The sequence below is a fragment of the Gymnodraco acuticeps genome, unplaced genomic scaffold, assembly GCF_902827175.1.
Source record: "Gymnodraco acuticeps unplaced genomic scaffold, fGymAcu1.1, whole genome shotgun sequence".
NCBI lineage: Eukaryota > Metazoa > Chordata > Actinopteri > Perciformes > Bathydraconidae > Gymnodraco > Gymnodraco acuticeps.
In genome coordinates, this window is record NW_022990685.1 from 1,571,746 (window position 1) to 1,587,241 (window position 15,496).

The following is a 15,496-nucleotide window of genomic DNA, read 5'->3' on the forward strand; positions in this document are numbered from 1 at the left end:
TGTGTTTGTGGTCCTCTTTCAGTTGAGACTTAGGTGAAGGATGCTTCAGGAAAAGACCAAACACTAGATGTATTTCAGTCGCCAACATGTGTTTTCGAGACACTGATATTAACGGGGAAACCCTGCAGGACTCAAATGCCTCGTCTCTGTTCCCTTGGGCGTTCACACCTGCCTTGTATAGTCCGGTTGAATCGAATCCTGGTGCGTTTAGCCGCTTGGTGCGGTTCATTTGGGTCGGTGTGAACACATTCCGAGACCTCTGAAGTGAACTAAACAACCGGACTCTGGTCCGCTAAAATAGGTGGTCTCGGCAAGCTTGCTTGCGAACTCTGGAGCGGTTCATTGCTGGTGTGAACGCAGTCCGCACCAAAACATAGGAAGCGTAGTATTTACGAGTCACAAGAACGCGGATATCTTCAAAATCTTTAGCGAAAGAGTCTTTCAATACCTCCGCGGTTGTTTAGTTAAAGAGTGAAGCAGAATGAAGTGTTGAACAGTGTCGTGTAATGTAACAAATGATCCGTCAGCTACATAAAAGTAACCTGTCGTCGGTGAAACGCCCCTCCTTGCTGCAGAACGTCTCTCATTATGTGTTATAATGTTTTTTAACGGACGTTGTCTGATTATATAATCATATGCGCGGGCCGCTAGTGTCTGTTGATCTCCAGATTAACAGCAGCATGAGAATAACCTGCCGAAAGTGTCGATGCTCCATGGCGGAGGCTCCGGTAGAAATTGCCGGGATTTGCGTTTTTACCCCCTTGTCTGACCAATGGTTGAACAGCATTTCCGTGTACATGACTTGTGTTTAAAGTTTACAGTCCGTTTGAGTTTTGCCCGTGTGAACCGCAAACCGAACCTTCTGAAAAATTAAACAATGTAACAAACTGTCGTCTGGTGCGCACCAGAGAAGCGGACTATTACGGCCCGTCCACACAGAGGCGTGCGTTGAAGCTTCCAACGCTTCTGCCCATTCACTTTGAATGGGGTGACGTCACTTTTAAGCCGAACTGCATTTTGGGAAGCGACGTGGAGCGTTGCTGGCGTTGCTCGCTTCAAAAGTTGAGCAATGTTCAACTTTTGACGCCCTCGATGGAGGTGTCAGCCAATCGAATCATATGCCAGTACAAGCTCTAGCCAATCAAACCGCGTGCTTGTGTGTCTGGGGCGGGAGATTCATGTGATTGGTTGTTGGTCGAGTGTCAGACACGCCCGCCGGCAAGCGTCAACGCACGCCGCTGTGTGGACGGGCCGTTACGGAGCGTCCACACAGCAGCGTGCGTTGACGCTTGGCGGTGGGCGTGTCTGTAGCTTGGGGATTTTTTGCGACCAACAACCAATCACATGAATCTCCCGCCCCCGACATACAAAGCAATAGCAATGTTAAAACGAAGTAAACTGGATATAAAATCCCCAAACAGGCGAAAACCTACCAGTTTCACCCACTGTCTCTGCCTCCTCCCTCCATGCCTCGTTCCTCCGGTTTGTATCCCGGTAGATGAATAGAGACTGATCATACAGCACCGGGTGATTCACTACCGCTATAATGAATTTTCCCTCCATTTTTTGGAATATGAGGAAATGACCTGCGTAGTCTCTCCCAGCATACACGCGGTTTGATTGGCTAGCGCTTGTACTGGCAGATTTGCATAAACGGGATTTCATTGGCTGACGCTTCTGCCGAGGCGCCAAAAGTTGAACATTGCTCAACTTTTCAAGCGAGCAACGCCAGCAACGCTCCACGTCGCTTCCCAAAATGCAGTTCGGCTAAAAGTGACGTCACCCCATTCAAAGTGAATGGGCAGAAGCATTGGAAGCTTCAACGCACGCCGCTGTGTGGACGGGCCGTAAGGTGTGAATGCACCTAAACTCATTTGGGAGTGATTACCCATCAGCCCCGGGGGTGCAGAGGAAAGGCAGCGTTACCCCCGGTCTGCACGTTGTTTCTCTTTCAGAAACACAGAGGACTGTTTGTATGATGCGATCACAGACACGCTGCAAACGGTGTCCGCCAAAAGTCGAGTCCAGTGTCTATGTAGTCATTTTTATTTGTTATAGTTTGGGAAGATTGAAAATCGGTAGGGAAAGCCAGCTAAGTCGGTAGGCGGTAGACTACCGCCCAAATCGGTAGGGTTGGCAGGTATGCTATACACATCGATACATTACATGTTAATAGAAATCAACACATAATGAAATAAGACCCCACGGTTTGATGATTGATAGGTGTGTGGGCTGTCTTTCATTTTGACACACAGAACAATGGGGGCTATCCACCCTTATCCACAATGTAAAGTCATCGCACAGCCTCTTCCCTCTTCTCTCTGTGAGGAGCAGCAGGTTCAGCTTTCAGAACAAAGTAACAAAAAACTAAAATGGAATTCATTTTTTTAAACATGTCGTGTCGTAATAGATTTATTTATTTTCTTCTCAAGAGAGTACCAGAATGTGTATTTTATGTTAGTATTTCAAAAACTCTCGCCCTGCAGGGGTTGGGTTTTCAGCATGTCAACTCTTTCACCTGTGGGGAAATTGCAGGGTTGGCTCCAGGTCGCCCTTTTTATTTACTACAAGACAAATATGCCTTTTTATTTCATACAGTTCAATTTGGATTGAGACAGGGAAATAATCTAAACCTCACGCGTGGTGTTTCACTGTCAAGGGGAGCGTGTATGTAATTACATTGCAAATACTGACTTGAGCCCCACCACTGTATGGGTTAGCCCTACCATAGATTACCCAACACAAATACTCTGGAGCCGCCACTGTTACGCGGCTGGCAATACATCAAACTTGCACACTCATTTGAAAAGGCATCACCCGAACGTGAATATCACCGGTACCAAAAGAAAAAAGACTGAAGTGCAAAACCAACTCCCACTAGCATTTAAGCCTCCACCACTCGCAGAGAGTTCAGACCGAGCCAAAGCTATTACAAACGCCAAATATCCTTATGTTGCTATGTTAGCAAAGCGCTACCTGGCTGTATCTGCTACCTCTGTCCCTAGCGAGAGGGTGTTCTCCACAGCAGGAGACATTGTTAGTGCCAGCAGATCTGCCCTTTCGGCAAGCAATGTGGACAAGTTCATTTTTCTTTAAAAAAAAACATGACAATACAATGACAAGCAAGTCATAGTGTCAAACTGGCTGCTTAGGTACTAGTACAGTACAAATACAGATTATTTCAGTTAATCGAAATGCTGCACCTTAATGTTTATTTTATTATATTTTGTATTTATTTGAGTGAATACATTATTCACAGTTTAATAATAATAATTTAAAAAAAAAAATGTTTTATGTTTTGTGATCATTTTTTCTGCTGTACCAAAAGCGTACCAAACCGTGACCTAAAAACTGAACCGAAATGTTTGTGAACCGTTACACCCCTATTACAGTACTTTGTAATTCTACTCCACTACAATTCAGAGGTTAACCTGGTATTTTTACTCCACCACATTTATTTGAGTTACTTTGCAGATTCTGATTAATGATGTGAAATATAAACAACCCTTAAATCAGACTCTAGTTACACCTGAGTAAAATTCAGGGAAAGGTGATTGTCAAGTGCCAACAATCAGGCAGGATATTTGATAGTTGGTGCTTGAGAACACTAAACATTCATCTGCAGATCCCTATAAAGCATATTCATTACTCGTTATTCTTGATTTTCAAAGGTTTATTGACATATCATATACACAACTACGGTGTAGTTATGCAATGAGGACAAACTTGGGTCGCAGGTTCCTCAACAGTGCATTACAAGACATCTATCAATATGTGTGTATACCTCCACCATTAAACTGTCATATTCTGCACATTTCTTATACTATCTACATACATAAGAGTATAATTAATGTATATAATATCAGTTAAAATAAGTGCTTCAACATAGACGTTAAGTACTTTGTCAGGCTTAATAGGAATAGGAATAGTCCTCTCCTGCTGATGTTCAGGTGTATATCAGTAGTGTCTCTACTTTAAAAAGTCCTCTTCTGCTGATGGACACATAATGCTGTATGAATAAAACTCTTCCACACAGTTGAATAATCTCCATTTATTAAAAACAGAAACGCTTAGAAAATAAAAGCAGTAGGTGCAAATTACACTGGAGACATGTTGCATTTCCTGACTGTCGATACTGGAATATCACAGACGATGCATGGGTTACAGGGAACCGGCTGAAGAGTGAAGATCCAGGTTCTGAGAATCTCAATAATTATATATACTATATAGTATGAGATTTCGAGTAAAAAGTCAGAATTTTAAGAAAAAGTGAGAATTTTGAGAAAAGTCCAAATTTTGTGATTCAAGGAAAAGTGGGAATTTAGATATTTTAGGGAAAAAGTCAGAATTATGTGATTTTAGGAAAAAAGTCAGAATTATGTGATTTTAGGAAAAAAGTCAGAATTATGTGATTTTAGGAAAAAGTGCGAATTTTGTGATTTAAAAAAAACCCATCTTTTTATAAAAACAGGTCAGAATTTATACATTTATTTGAAAAAAGTCGGAATTTTGAGAAAATATCAGAATTGTTGTGATTTTAGAAAAAGATGGAATTTTTAGAAAACGTCAGAATTTTTGTGATTTTAGAAAAACTCAGCTATGACTGTCTATGTGCCAAATAAATTGTTTAATTTAATTCAAATTTCACATAATATATAATTTCCACACAGTTATGAAAAGCAACACATAAGCTTTAGAGAAGGTGTGTTAGACACAGGTTTATACTTTTGTTTTATGTAGGATAATGTAGCAAAGCATTGAAAAAGGGCTCTTTTCTAATAGGAGGCAAAAGGGCAGGTGCTCGACCCCTTTGAAGTCTCTCTGATGCCTGACGAGTAGGAATGTAACGATACACTCAACTCACGATTCGATACGATTCACGATTTTAAGTTACGATTTTTTAAAGATTTATTATTGTTTTTAACAGAATGAGCTGCAGAGAAATGACTGAAAAATATTTCTGTATTTATATAAACTGTACAAAACAACGTACATGTTCTCATCAAAAGTGCAACTGAAACTGTAAACTGTGCAACTGTGCAACTGTTTTATCTTAAATAACAAAAAGATACATAATTGTATTTTGAAAAAAAATCCCAAATCAAAATGACTCCATCAAAAGAAAAAACCCCTTCAAATAAATAAAAATAAAGTGCAGCTTGAAATGTATGCTCTGCTCGATCAAGAGATCTATGGATACAGCTCTCAACACCCATATGAAACAGAACTGTAAACAGATTTAATTTTTCTTAATGGATATTTTACAAATCTACAGTATTTCATACCTTTTTTTCATTTATTCTCTTATTTTTTTATAACTATAATGATCATATAAAAAGGTGTGCCTCGGAAATACTTGTTTACATAAATGATGACCAAACCGTTTGAGACTGAGATAACTTAGACTTAAGTTAACTATCTAAACTAGAGAGTCCCTTACCTCACTGAGCTGTAGTTATCCGACAGGAGAGGGCTCTCCTCCACCTTGTTCTCGAAACAGCTCTTTATATCCGTTAGCGTAGCTAGCTAACCAGATGCTAACAACAATCCCCGGTACCGGTGTGCTCGCTCGCGCACTCACACAGAGCCGAGTTTGAATGAAACACAGAGACCCATAAGCACTTGTACTGTATCATATTATTTTCGATGGCTTTATTGTATGACAGATACCCAGACTGGGCTTTCAACTAAAGACACAGCCACGCAAAAACTGCTGCATGTGTACGGCTCCTTATGGGTACTGCAATGTTTGAAGTGCCGAGCGGCGTTCCGGTGTGCTCCGGCAGCTCTACACCCCTGGAGTGGAGTGCACCAGCTGGGCGTAAAAAAGTAGGGCTTAACTCTAACGTCGGGCTTAGCTACGTCCGACGTAGTGATTCGAATTTACACCGAGTGCACCAAGCCTGACTAGTCTCAGGCGTAGCTGCGCCTGGTCTTAAGATGCGCGTCCACGTGAATACACGCGAAACAGTAATTGTTGCCAAGCAACGCCATTTTACCATTTTACAGACTCAGAGGACCGCAGAGAAGAGGGAATTCCCACACCCACAGCGTCAGCGATGACTCAAGGGGAATCCCAAATGGCCACACCCCGAAAGAGAAAGAGGGATTTGTCAGAGCTACAGCGGGAACTGACGGAGAAAGAAATCGTTCGTGTGGAGGTGGAGACCGTCAAATTGAGAGCGGAACACGAAAAAATTGAGCTGGAGAAGGAGAAATTGAGACTCTTCTTAATGCCCTTTCATTGTTAAACATGTAAACAAGACGCCCTGCCATCGTTAATATCCTTCTTGCCTGTTTTACGTTACTATGGATACTAGTCTGTCTTTCCGATTTACGCCTGCTCCATACTAGGTGTACAAGTTACACCCGAGCGCAACGCATACAGGGCTTAAGTCTAAGTGGTGCACTAGTCATAACTTTAGTTTGGTCTTAACCTTTGGTTCTACGTCGGATGTAGAGTTACGCCCAGCTGTGCACTCCACTCCCGGTCCTCGGCATCACGGATGTCTGAGTTATCCAGTGTGTCGATTTCACGGGCATTTCGACAGACGTCTGCACTGAGCAGAGCAGCTGCCACAGCAAGTTGTTGTTCTAGATAGCGTTCAATCATGTCCAGACTGCTGTTCCAGCAAATCAAATCTAAATTAGTTCACAACCTGTGCCGTTAAAATTGCATCACGATTAATTTTTTAGCTCAACCGGTTTTAATCTTAACGCATCTGTACCGATTTTTAACCGGTTCACGATGCATCGATACATCCCTACTGATGAGTGATGTTGAGTTTTATCTGTCTTCACTGGCTGTGGAGCTGCAGGGACTGGCCTCAGATCAGCTGCAGCTTCTAAATCACTGATTGCGTGTCGGCAGGTAAAACACTAGCAGGGACAATGGGTGAAGGTTATTAAGTTGTTATTAAGACTTATTAAGTATAAGTCGAGTTGTTCTCAACATGACTGTCAGACCGGAGTCAGACTGTCCACTCAGCCTGGATATGTACAGGAGATATAATTTATATTGTATTTATATACAGATCTTTAATGTGAACATTGTCCGTCCTAAAGAGAGAGGCAGTCCTGCAGTGAGTTACCTTATAAAGGAGAACAGAGAAACCATGAAAACTCTTTCCTGTACGAGGTGTCTCCACATCGGCAGGACATCTAAAGCCTGTCCACTGCAGGAATTCTGCTGACCCAGGGTCAGTTCTTCACCTGCACATAGACCCCCGTCAACAGTATCTGAATCCACTCTCTGCACAGCTGTAATTCCTTTTAGAGATATCACAACACATCTTAAAGGTTATATCTGATTACACTTCATACAGACTACATGCATTCAATGGCACCAGGCAGAGCTCCTTTTAGAAATCAAAGGAAACATTTGATTGGACATTAATTAACCTGGGGTGAAAAACACAAAGTCCAAGAGTTTCAAAATATTTCTTCCTGTCATTTTTCTGACTTTGTCATCAAAGACTTTGAGAGCGTTTCAAAGACAACAGTGCTTTTGAACGTCATCCCCCCAACCGCAGTATTAGGGGATGCCTGCGGACACTTCTGGAGACGTACACGGGTCAACAGGTAACCCCCCCGGACCTGAAAGAGAAATAGGGAAATCTCAATAAATAAACTTCACACGGTACGACCTCTCACCTTTCTGTCTTCCTGTTCACCTGAGAGGAGAAGGTGAGAGAGAATGATGATGATAATAAAAACATGAAGAGAAACAACCAAAATGATGAAGAGAGAAACACAAGAATGTTGTTTTACTCTGAGGACATGCTCCATTAAAGAGTTTAATATCTTGATGAATGGAGGATATGGTTTCAGTACTTACAGTTCTTCTGGATCTTGGCTCTGATTGTCTCTCCTCTGATCCTGTAGGGATGAACACAACCAAAACGTTTTAGATCAAGTTTAAAATAAGTGTTTGTTCTTTGAGTTAGTCAGCTTCAGAGTCCTGATCTCATGCTTTACATCCCATCATATCTTCTCTGCAATCACTACGACTGACTGCCACAGCTCTCAGCTGCATTACAGGAAGTAACCAGTCATTAGTCTAGAAACTAGAAACATCCCATACAAAATAGACTACCTTTTCCTCTCTTCTGTAAAATCCCATTTGTCTGGTGGAAAGTTTTAGGACTGCCCCCAATTAGTCGACTAAACGTTAATCGGCTAAAAAAGTATCGTTGACTAATTTCATCATTAGTCTATTAGTCGAACAAAAAAAAAGCTCCATCCGCTCTCTGCATGTGATTTGAGGAGTCAGCTGGAAACCCTCTGACTTCATTCAGAGCCGAGCCTGGTCATTAGGATAATTTTGTCGGGCAGGAAATCTAAAGTGTGGATCTTTCTGAGCGAGTAAAGGACGAGTCCCACAAGGTGACATGCAAACTCCACAGAGAAAAAGTCTCCTCCGTATAATTATCCCGACAACGTGTGTTCCTTTCTCAGACTCGGAGGAAAACAGCAGCAGTGAGTCAGGCAGTAGCCTATAGCTTTGTATCAACATACTGTATATAGACCTATAATATATAATCATTCTGACCTCAGAACACGATAAATTCAAGCTTTCTTTTCATGATGAGGGCGTAATGTCCGGAGGGATTTTTGCCGACGCTCATATTTTCAGTGTTTCCGTTTCCTCTGTAGTATTTATTGGGTTGTTATATTTAGATATGAATTATATAAAATAGAACTAAATGTTCAGTGTGTGTGTGTGTCCATGTTGCTTGTTCACACACATTAAGTATCCTTACCGGAGCTTCTGCTGTTTATACCGTTGCGTCCGTACGCTGTGACTCTCATTCGCTTTCTACCGTAAGATTTAATTTATATTTCAAAGGTTCATTATTCCAGTTTTCTTTTATATTTGATGTGAAGCACAACGTACCATGCTGTTATAATAATGTTATTTATCAGCCTTGGAAACTGAAACCTTTTGGGAAAAAAAAAACAAATATATTAATAATCATAATATATCATAAACGTGAGTCGACTAATCGCCTGAATTGACGACTATGAATCGACTAGAAAAATCTGTAGTCGAGGGCAGCCCTAGAAATTTGATTACTTACTAAATGGGGCTTTGCATTTTCGGCAGGCCTTCTATAGTTTATGGAAGAATGAAAATACCTGCAGTCAGTGGGTAACATCACTGATCTGTTGTGATTCCCCAGTGAGAGAAACACCTCCCTGTGTTTAATACAACACTGCTGAACCAGCAGAGACACCTTACTGACCTGAGAGTCTCCAGTCTGCAGGCTGGACTCTCCAGAAGATCTCTCAGCAGCTTCACTCCTGAATCCTTCAGATTGTTTTCACTCAGGTCCAGATCTCTCAGATGGGAGGGGTTGAACTTCAGAGCTGAGATCAGAGCAGCACAGCTGATGTCTGACAAACTGCAGCTCTCCAGTCTGAATAAAGAAAACATGAGGAGGATACAAATCTGTTTATAATCAGACATGTTACTCAAAATTGAAATGAATGGGAAAAATAAAATCTGTCTCCTTCAGAAAGTAAACTTTATCATGTAAAACTAATATTACTTCAGATTACCTTTATTCAGACGTTATTGTTTACTAAATATTAAAAACATACACTTCATTTTTTCCAACAACAGCTATTACAGTTCCTTTAAGAAACAGTCAATATTTATGTCTGCAGTTCTTCCTTTAGTAAGTACAAATTAAAATGTGAATAAAACGACTTGTATTACTTTATGGATGTAAGTTATTAATACACATACATTAAGTTCAATTACAAACTGAACATGTGAGATCTCCAGCAGTAACGGAGAGTTAGTGAACTGACCTGAGAGTCTCCAGTCTGCAGTCTGGACTCTCCAGAAGATCTCTCAGCAGCTTCACTCCTGAATCCTGCAGATCGTTGAGACTCAGGTCCAGATCTCTCAGGTGGGAGGGGTTGGACTTCAGAGCTGAGACCAGAGCAGAACAGCTGATCTTTGACAAACTGCAGCGCTCCAGTCTGAATAAAGAAAACATGGTGAGGATTAAAATCAGTTTATATTCAGTTGTGTTACTCAACATTTAAATGAATGAACAAAAAAAACATGTCTCCTTCAGAAAGTAAACTTTATCATGTAAAACTAATATTACTTTAGATTACCTTTATTCAGACGTTATCGTTTACTAAATATTAAAAACATAGCAGGGCTCGACAGTAACGGTTGCCAGGTTGCCATTGGCAACCATTCAGAAAAAATGTCAACCACTTCTTGGCCTTTGGTTGCTATCAGTAACATAAATAAATAAGGACATCAAGCAGCAAAATGTGCACCCCAAAATAGATAAATGTTAATTATTTGTTGTATTCAGAGTGATATTTAATTATTGTTGTGACCAGTCGGAACCTGATACTTAAGTTGCATGTGCATTGCTGTGATTACGGAGCCAGAAAGCGATGCAAGTTTACTAGCGTGCGCGGTGCGCCGTGTGTTTGTTTTACAAAAAATGGCGAAGCAAATTAAGTTGTTTGACTGTGGGGTAAAAAGTTCTGCCAACCCGTTAACATCTCAAACGAATGTTCAAAGTGATTCAACTGATAAAGCGCAAGGTGAACCCGAACGAAAAGCAAAGAGGAAATGGGTAAAGTCTTGGGAGGCGAAACATTCTGCTCCGTTGTCCATTCACTTCCGGCAAAAGTTCCTTCAAAATAAGAGTCCAGATCGTATTACTACCAAAATAAAAGTGAAAAACGAAACTTTACCATTAAAAAATATTGGCATACAAATATAACCACTTCTATAAAAGGTAACACATTTTAAATATAGTTAGACATATTAAAGGTAATTTACAGCATTAATAATTAATATCTAATTCTTAACTGTGAATGGTTTTCATTGATTTAACATTAGAAATGTATTAGTCTGGCCAATCCAAGACTTCAATGCTTAAGGGCCAGTGGATATATGGTGGGGGTCAGCACAGAGGTCCAAAAAACCCACATTTGAAAGGGAGACAACGGATGACCAAGAAACTAGTGACTTGCTCAATTCATTTGTGAGGGATCTGTGAAGAACATGACAACAGCTGCACTACTGGTATTTTGTATACCAGCAATTGAGGGTGGACAAGTTTCCTACCACTTAAGTTTCAAATAATTGTGTTAATTACTTATTGTAAAGCATCTGAACATTCTTTTGTGTCACATGTTCATTATTAAGTTGATGTATAACTGTATAGTATCTTAATTATTTAAAATATAAGGTGACTAAAAATGGCAACCGTATTTTCAGTTTTGGCAACCAAAAGCTGATGCCTGGTTGCCAGCCTGGCAACCACTTTTAAAAGTTAGCGTTGAGCCCTGCATAGATTTAATTTTTACAAATAACAGCTATTACAGTTCCTTTAAGTACTTCATTTAGTATGCAACAATTAAAATATAAATAAAACAAAAATTACAAATGTATGGATGTAATATATTTATGTACTAGAGCCAGGTTGAATAACTAATGAAACATGTTAGATCACCAGCAGTAACAGAGAGTCAGTGAACTGACCTGAGAGTCTTCAGTCTGCAGTCTGGACTCTCCAGAAGATCTTTCAGCAGCTTCACTCCTGAATCCTGCAGATCGTTGAGACTCAGGTCCAGATCTCTCAGATGGGAGGGGTTGGACTTCAGAGCTGAGATCAGAGCAGCACAGCTGATCTCTGACAAACTGCAGTACCTCAGACTGAACAAAGAAAACATGATGAGGATAAAAAATGAATTTATAATCAGATGTGTTACTCAACATTGAAATTAATGTGAACAATAAAATCTGTCTCCTTCAGAAAGTAAACTTTATCATGTACAACTAATATTGCTTCAGATGATCTTTATTCAGATGTTATCGTTTACTAAATATTAAAACATTGATTTACTTTTTATAACTAACATCTATTACAGTTCCTTTGAGAAACAGTTAATATTTATGTCTGCACTTCTTCATTTAGTACATGAAAATATGAATAAAAGGACATGTACTACTTTATGAATAAAAGTTTTTCATGTACATAAATTAGGTTAAATTACAAAATGAACATACACTTTGCACAATTATTAGGCAAGTGAGTATTTTTACCATATCGTAGTTTTTATGCATATTACCAAACTTGATTTTTGCTAGGTTACGTAGATGAAAAAAGGCGGTCCTTGAGATAGATTTTATGTGTAAATAAAGGATAAATCCTGATAAAAAATAACACCAAGATTCCTTACAGTCTCACTGGAGGCCAAATTAATGCCATCCATAGTTAATATATCTTTAGATAGTTTGTTTCGTAGAGTCTTTGGGCCGAGTACAAAAACTTCAGTTTTAGCCGTGTTTAAAGGTGGGGTAGGTAAGTGTAAGAGAATATTTTAATCTGATCTGTTTATAGAGTTTCCTATAGTTTCTTAGATTCTGTGATACTGCAAACATGTGTTTGACTTATCAGTCAAAGACTCCTCTGTAAGTTGAGGTCACAGGTCAAACGCTTCTCCTATATCCGTGGGGGAGGGTTGAGGCTTGTCTGCATCTCTTTGAGACAAGTAGACTATTGTCTCCCATCTGCTATTAATTAGGTAAACGCGGGTTTCTGGGAGCCCGCCTCTCCTCGTGTTGTTAGATGTTTTGTGTCTTTTGGGGCAGAGATCATGATGGTGGAGCACGGGACAGTGTGAAACTAAGTGATCTCCCCGGCCGTATTAATGTACTGTGATCAATAAAACTCTCAGTGCTTTGGCTAATGACGGGTCCAGACTCCTTCATTCTACCTCAACATTGCAACAACAGAAGTTTATCTTCACAATTGGCGTCTACGAACAGGATACCGACATTTCTTCAGAAGACTGGTAAGTGCTTTTTTCAAATCTATTTGAACAACTGCCTTACCAGACTCTGTGATTGACGGTATCAAAATTACCTGTGAAACTGCGCGAGTGCAATTTGTTTTGGTCTCTCCACTATGTACATTTGAAGGCTTAATCATAACCTGAGAAATCGGTGTCGAGGGGGATTCTATCCTGGCCGGTTTTTCCTGTGATTGCTGCTGGGGCAAGTGCCAACAAAAGCAAGCACAGCTCATGTATAAAACAATAAGAATATTTGGGGCTAATAAATAACCTCGGAACATCGACTTTTAACGATTTCCGCTGTGTGTGTTTTCTAGAATTAAATTACTGGACAATCACACACTGCAAATATTCGGAGAGACCTTAAGGAAAGCATTAGCAAGGTGGAACCTCTGTTTCAAAAAGCAATGTGAGGAATTGTAATTGAAACAAATTGCCAAATTCTGGAGATTTCAACGGGTTAAATCAGACCAATCCGTTTTCGGGTGTCTGTTCAAGCCTGCACGAGGGAGGGCGAATTCCCCTCCCCCCTGTGGTGAACGGCACACGAGGAATGTTTAAGAACACAGACTTGTATTTTCTGTTGATCACACCATAAGCTCAAGAACTAAATTTAGCTATTAAATGGGAAGGGTGGTGGCAGAATATTACATTCACACTGTGTTTAATAAACTAACGGATTATTGAATTGGATATTGTTTAATACAAAATAAATCAAATAAGTACTGAATTAATTAAGAAAATCTCTGCTCTCGGTCGGTTGAGCAGTTTTACCACTACATTTGCATAGTGGTTTTGATTGAGAATAAGGTAGTTTATTGCTCATCAACAGATTACTAGTAAATATGGCTGAGAAGAGCCCATATTAAACAGATATTTCAGTGCTCCCGTTGACGTTTCCGTAATTTCGGACTAAATTAAACTGGATGAATTTTTGGCCAGGGCGCTGATTTGTTGCGGGTTCATGTTTGTTTGTATAATTGTTTCGTGTTTGTTTGTCTACCCGCCGTCTTGTGCATGCTTTGTAACAACTAATAATGAATCAGTCCACAGCCAAGGTAAAATGAACTAAACTTTAGTTATCTCACCAAAAGTAAATTACTTGAGAAAAATGCATGATGTAGGGATGTAGAGCAAAATTATACATTGTAATATACATTTCCGCAAAAGGAAAATAAATAGCAAAAGGCGTCTTACACCCGGGAACCTCAGAGGCATCACTGCGGGTCATCTGTCTGCTCAAATAGGTCAATGTTGTATTATTTGTTTCATTTATTATTAATCTATGTATTGTATGGTAATAATGAAAATAAAAAAACCTAATGTATTGAACACATTCCGAAACAAAGCAGATAAGACAAGACTCAGACATAATGGTGATTGAACTTTTTTTGCACGGTTGCTGCAAAATGAAAACTTTGTCATTATCTGTTTCCAACTGGCCACTGGAATTGGAAAATTGATATAAGTTGAAGTTCAATTACAGTTTTAAATATAGTTCAACATTCTTTATTAAACTGTTTCAAATTATTTCTAGTCAAATCCCCTCCCTTTTCTTTACTCTGCTTGGTGCTGCAGAAGAAAAAAAAAAAGAAAAAAAATGCAAGACACAGGGTCAGAGACAGGCGTGACCTCTGGAAGGAAAAGATAATCTGAAGCAGACCACAGCACGGTGCGTTGGGGGTTTTATGGCCTGAGCACAAAGGAACATCTAATTTCAGCAGTCAGTTTTTTTTTTTGGCAGAACTTTTGAGCACTTTGAAAATGTATTTTCATGCCTCTGTGCAAGGCTTAGTCTTTCTATCTGTATAGCCACTGGTGTAAAGTAACTAAGTTCATAAACTCAACAAGTACTATACTTGGGCACAATTTTGAGATACTGGTACTTTATTTGAGTATTTAAAATGTTTTGCTATTTTATTTTTCTACTCCACTACAGTTCAGTGGTACATGGTGTATTTCTACTCCACTACATGTATCTAATACCTTTTAGTTACTTTCAGATGTGGATGAATGATGTGACATCTAATCAAGTGTTGAATCAGACTTTAGTTCCACCTGGAGTAAATCCACCAGCTACCCTGCAGTATACAAAGTCATTCAAACTAGCTGCACCTTTACCAGCTTTGAGAACACTTTCATGATCAATCATTATAAAACATATCATATATATTATTCTGAAATAAACCAATCTGCACAGTGACTACTTTTACTGTCGCTATTTTCACTATATTTTGATGACAATACTTTTATACTTTTACTTGAGTAACATTTTGAATGCAGTACTTTTACTGTAACTTAGTATTCCTACACTCTGGTACTTCTACTTGTACTCAAGAACAAGATCTGAGTACCTAAGCTAACGTTAGCCAGAAACCTTCCATTTTGACACACAGAACCATGGGGTAATGTAAAGTAATTCACACAGCCTCTTCCCGAGGAGCAGCAGGTTCAGCTTAATTTAAATATGTCGTGTAGTAATAGATGGATTTATTTGTTTTCCTCTCAAGAAAGAATGTGTATTTTATGTTAGTATTTCAAAAAAATCTCCTGGGGGAAATCCCCCCAGACCCCAAGCGGCGGTTGGGTTTTCAGCATGTCAACACTTTCACTTGTGAGGAAATGGCAGGATTGGCTCCAGGTCGCCCTTTTTATT

At 39.6% G+C, this 15,496-nt stretch overlaps 1 protein-coding gene across 1 annotated transcript; it reads right to left on the reverse strand.

The window, feature by feature from the left end:
- Positions 1-6,499: 6,499 nt before the first annotated feature.
- Positions 6,500-11,820, reverse strand: LOC117555385 (NACHT, LRR and PYD domains-containing protein 12-like). Its single transcript, XM_034230279.1, has 5 exons — positions 11,525-11,820; positions 9,817-9,990; positions 9,246-9,419; positions 7,838-7,878; positions 6,500-7,596 (listed from the first exon to the last, which is right to left on the reverse strand). Exons 1-5 carry the CDS (start codon positions 11,713-11,715, stop codon positions 7,535-7,537), a joined length of 642 nt encoding a protein of 213 aa, XP_034086170.1. The 5' UTR covers positions 11,716-11,820; the 3' UTR covers positions 6,500-7,534.
- Positions 11,821-15,496: the final 3,676 nt, after the last annotated feature.